This window comes from Pyxicephalus adspersus, chromosome 5, assembly GCF_032062135.1.
Source record: "Pyxicephalus adspersus chromosome 5, UCB_Pads_2.0, whole genome shotgun sequence".
Taxonomy (NCBI): domain Eukaryota; kingdom Metazoa; phylum Chordata; class Amphibia; order Anura; family Pyxicephalidae; genus Pyxicephalus; species Pyxicephalus adspersus.
The window spans coordinates 121,159,397-121,164,929 of NC_092862.1; the positions used below are offsets into that span (position 1 = coordinate 121,159,397).

General features: G+C 35.6%; 1 protein-coding gene across 2 annotated transcripts in view; it reads left to right on the plus strand.

Annotated features, from left to right (window-relative positions):
• DPP6 (dipeptidyl peptidase like 6) overlaps positions 1–5,533 on the plus strand; it is a 626,323-nt gene that overhangs the window by 561,447 nt on the left and 59,343 nt on the right. For both annotated transcript variants that reach the window (XM_072412585.1, XM_072412586.1), the window contains exon 11: positions 4,558–4,681. In XM_072412585.1, the coding sequence (XP_072268686.1) occupies positions 4,558–4,681 (124 nt within the window). The remainder of the gene's footprint in view (positions 1–4,557; positions 4,682–5,533) is intronic.

Here is a 5,533-nt window from a genome sequence, read left to right on the forward strand (position 1 = left end):
ATTTTTTTCGTGTTTTGAAAAACTGAACTAAGAAGTAATACTTCTAATTTATACTGACCAACATGATTGCATTGAGGGTTTGCCTTGTTTAGTGTTGGATTTAAGATGGGTCTAGGGTCAGCAGCAAAGGGCAGGCTATCTTGTTTTTTCTCCTGAATACACAAACAACATATTAGAACAAATGAATAATACATTTCATAATAGAGTACTATAAAAGGTTCCTATTACTGTGATGATTACACCAGTCAACATTGCTTGGTGATGATGATTACTCCAGCAGCAACACAGGTACTACTTTTTTTTGCTGTCTGTGCCTGGCCACCATCAGAAATTTCTGGGTCCCATACCAGGTAAACATCCTGGGTCACCATGTTTAAAAGTTCCAGAATTGCAAAAGTCAAGCTCCTTTGATTGGGGTCCAGTACCCCTTACCTCGCCCACCACAATGTTGGCCCTGCAGCCATTTTAAATTTTACCTTTCTTGTCTGGTGAAACCACTTTCAGCATGATACAGAATGATGGAAAATCTCTTCCATCAAATGGAACCCGAGTTCATGACGTCACTGGGAAGAGCGACCTTCTCCTTCTGTCCCCTTAACAAAGGGCCAGGAGGACATTGAACTGTTTGTAAATCTCTCCAATAGGTACAAAGCCACAACAACTTTTTTGCAGAGCAGGAAAAAGTTGGAATTCTTCGTTTCCATGCCTGGTGATCCCAATGGATAAAAAGCCAAATAATTTCCCCAGTGGGGTATCAGGCAATATTGAAAACATGCCAAAAGTTTTTACTCCTCTCATTGAGTAAAATGCCCTTGACATGCTTTATGCTAACTTCTCCTTAGACACATGTTTAAAGTATAGAACACAATGGATATATTTAAAACATTTTTAATGCCACATTCTATTCTAAACATTTATTTATGTTGGAAAATTGCAACAAGCAAAAATCAAGCCAAAATGCTTTTGGTCTGAAAAGAGCAATAAATTAGAAAAATATGTTTAGTCTATTGGAAAGATTCTGCTGCAAGCAAAGATGTGACCTATATTACAATGTGAGCGCTGTTTAATAAGTTATTTATTTAGTCCATTTTATGTATTTCTTTGGCTTCCAGGGAACGTGTTTGCCGCATAGAAAAATTCTAATTTATGATAAGCAGCACATTTCAATTACTAAATCAGTTCTTCAGGTCTACTTAATGCTTTCCATTCGCACTCATTACCGTAAAACGCAGGTCAGCGGTGGTCTCATTCCATTTAAATGTACATATATTCATTAAGGCTTCAGCATTCTCTCTGTTCGTTCCTTTAAATGAAATAGTGAATTTAATCAATTCAGACTGAAATCTTCAGAGGGCTCCGGCTCTGACAGCTGAGTTCTCTAGACAAGTTAACTAGGAAAGATTAGACCTTTTTTTGTACTTGTAAAGTGAAACTTACCTAATCAAAATTCGGCACCAACTTTAAAGGAAAACTGAATTTGTATTAAAAAAAAAACTTCACATAAGGCCTAATTGATACACAAGACATTTTGTCATTCATTGATATTGAAAACAACCTTTCCAGTTCAATTTTCAACTAGCTTTTTGTGCGGAACTTTTACAACCCGACAAAAATGAAAACTTCCTTGTAACCACAACAGTTGGGGGTGTTCTGTAGGCTGTAAGTATATGGAGCAACCCCAGAAAGGTCTTTACCTGTGCAAGTGATCAACTCACTACTTTTCTTAGCAGTTTTACCACAACCACATAGACTCTAGTATAAACCTAAAGCACATAATGCATCCGTCAGATGTTTTGATGAATAACAATCGACAGTATTGAAGTTATATTATGTGTATGAATGATTGATCAAATCTGGAATTCTAAATTCACAGAAACACTAAAAATATGCAAACTCTAATTTAATATACTGATTTATTACTATGTTTGGACAAGTTTATAAAAACCAGACAGCTAATTAATATTGTTTACCTAGTTTGTTATATGTGCTTTGTTATATGTACTATAAAGGTAATAGATCACTCAAATTTTATTCAGTGCTGAGTAATTTAAAATGTTGATTTATATCTGTTGTTAATTGTTAATTGAAATCTTTCTACAAACATTTCATACATCACTAGTAGTGCCCTTTTAGACAATAGAAGGTTGGTTTACTAAAAATGCTGAGAATCTGCACAAAATAAATGTCTGCCTACTAATTTATTCTGCACATGATGGGCTTTTTAAAGTGATGCTTTATACAATTTACATGTGAACATTCTTTACTACCTTAGTAAATCAGCTCTACTACAACCTTGGTTAGACCCATGTATTGGGGATAGGGAGTTACTTGTTCATGTAAATTTTAGCTTGAGCTATTGAGCCTGATAAAAGCTTCCCAAGGCTGGAGAGGATACACTTTCATCAGTGAAGCTGGGTGATACAGCAAACCTAGATTGGATCTGGTCCAGGATTGAAAACATTTGCTAACAAAAAGCAAATGAATTTTAGGAAATCCAGTTCAGGTTTGCTGGATCAACCAGGTTCACTAATGAAAGTGTATGCTCTCCAGCCTTGGAGAGCTTTAATCAGGCCCAATAGCTCAAGCTAAAATGTATGAGGTATGCTTGCCAAGTACTTTAAAGCTCCCCCTGCTGGGTAAATTTAAAATGTACATCATCTTTATAGGCAGGATTAAATATATTTATAGGAAAAACATTTTCTTCTTAGTGGACTTCCCATATCTCCAAATCATTAATCAAACCCTTGTATAGAGAACCAAATGAACTACTGATTCCATAAAGCATACATTAAAATACCTTAAACATTCATTTGGATTCGCCGTTAAGTGATTAACTTAAAGTGCATATTATTTCTAGCTATCAATGCAGAAAATAATAGAACAGTCTATCAACCCTGATAATTACTTCTGCAAACATATAAACCTTGCAGCATTCATCATAAGTGGACTGGCCTTTTCCATTTGCAAGTGTAGAGCATTCATCTTGTAATCAGAAATGTCAGCTTGTGTTGGAATATCTGGCTCAGTCTTGCACTTAAAATGTTCACCCAAACCTGAATGATCAATCAGCACTGACTTGGAGTACAAGCTTATTAGATAAAGCTAATCAGTGTTCCTTATAAATGCTGTGGTTATCTATCAGACTTCCAGAAACGAAACTAGCGGGGACTTTTGGATGTTTTTCAGGCGTATATAATCATCATCATTCCAATGTGCAGCAGTAAAATTAAGTGTAGCTCTGTTGTGATAGAGAAAAAAAGGGTCATTTCTATTTTCTTTAGAAACTCTGCATCTTTCTTTCAATGCCACTAAGTAATGTTGTGGGGGCATAGTTGGCATGGTGTGTTAGGGGGGAGCAAGCAGAAACCAAAATGACCCCATTAAAATTCAGCACAAAACCAACCACAAACATTGACTTCTTCATGCAGAATTCCAGAAAAGCAAAAATTGCCTAAATACAAGAGGCATGTGTATTCTCACTTTGGTGTTCTTTATATATTTCTTCCAGATTGTGCAGTGAAAAATTTGCCTATGTAAGAGCTTTGACTTGCAGGGTGACTGGTCTAGTATCTATCTGTTCCCCTGTAGTGGACGTATTGTGTCCCACTCAGACTTTGTTCTCTAAAAAAACCATGAGCAGAATGGTGTCACTACTACTTTTTCAAAGTGATGTCTGGGTTTGCAAGTGCTTTTGGTGGACGCTTGTATTGAGACAGAGAGCCAGGAAGCTGCACTTTGTGAGCCCCATTTATTAAAGACTGGAGATTGGTGAAGCTGCTTGATCCAGCAAACTTAGAATAGATTTACTAAAAGTAATTTGGTAGCAAATGGTTTCAGTCCTGGACCAGATCCATTCCGGGTTCTTTAATGGAGCTTTAATAGATAGGGATGGTAGGTTTGTTCATAAGTTGAATTTGTATGTAAGTCGGAACAATTGCAATTAGGATGTTAGTCTTAACATATTATTAGGCAGTGTGGTTTCAGTCACTGTTTAAAATCCTCACTGTGAGCTAATCACAAACAAAGAAAAAAAAACTTCATGGAGTCTAGACATTCATTAATTTTTGGAGCAAGCTGTGCTTTGATATGCAAAAAGAAACAACTGCAGAGGTTGTCTTAGTCATTAAAGAGTTACAAGATGTAACAGAAGTGCTCAGTTCTTACACACACAACCTCAGCCGTGTTTAGCAAAAGATTTCATGCAAACCATCCCCCCCCCTCCATCAAGCCTTCGTCCTGCACACAAGCAGCAGGGACGCCCCATTCATATCCAAGAGAAATCCGTATGTCGGATGTCCTAACCTCAGGGACTACCTGGACTACCTGTATATGTGTACATATATGGAAATTTCTAGGTATGCATAAAACACCTGGTTAATAATATATTATAAAACTATCAGAATTTTTCACATTATTCAATTCAATTTCATAAGTTTATTGTTGACAAACAAAATAAGAGAAATGTGTTAGGCACAATATAACTCACTCGGATCTATAATTGTACAGTAAATGCATCAGTAATTTATTTCATTACTAAATTTCATCTTCTTATTGCAGAGAGTACTATATAACTATGGTTAAATGGGCAACCAACACCAAGGTGGCAGTGAACTGGTTAAACAGGGCCCAGAACATTTCTATCCTGACTCTGTGTGACGCCATAACGGGAGTGTGCACAAAGGTAATAAATGTGTGTTTTATCATAGACTGAAGACTCTGAAAATGGTAATAAAGCAGAGATTTGTCATCTCAGTGATAGATGAGATCCTACAACAATGATGTCAAGATGAAAACTCGAAACACTGAACTCTACACAAAATCATGTGATTGAAAAGTTCTGAATTGATGGCTGATCCTTTTAGTGCTAATTGGGGTTAGGGGGCAATATCGATTATTTGTCAGGGCTGTCAATACTACTGTCAACTGTTGTTGTATAACAGTGAATAAAAAACAGGCTATCAAAGTAGAAGAATGTCAGGACAGCTACAAAATATATATATTTATGTATACCGTATATACTATTGCTATACTATTCTGATTTTTTGTGAAATAAAAATCACTAGGGAGAAACTTTTTCAAATTGCTACTTTTTCTTTTCTTGATATTACACATAATTAGATGTTCCTATCTCTCCTGAGAGGCATAGATACACATGTTACAAATGTTGCAAAACTGCCATATACTAAACATGAATGTTCACACACCCCCAAGGCACCTTAACATGACAATAAAATATTAGTACTGTACATACTTGAATGTAAGTCAAGGTACCTATTTTTACTGAATAAAACAAAAAAACTGTTTAGCTCAAGTATAAACCTAAGGCACAAAATGTAGTTATGACTGCAAACATTCATAATAGTAATTAATAAAAATGTCAATGAAATTAAAGTGGATTAATACATCCATGGTGCGTTATTTTATATTCCAATGTTTTTATTGTTTTATTTAAAATAAAAGAGCAATACAACACATAGGAAAACATCAACAAGCAAGGTGTGTTATTTTAATACCTTTATGTAAGGTAAAAAAA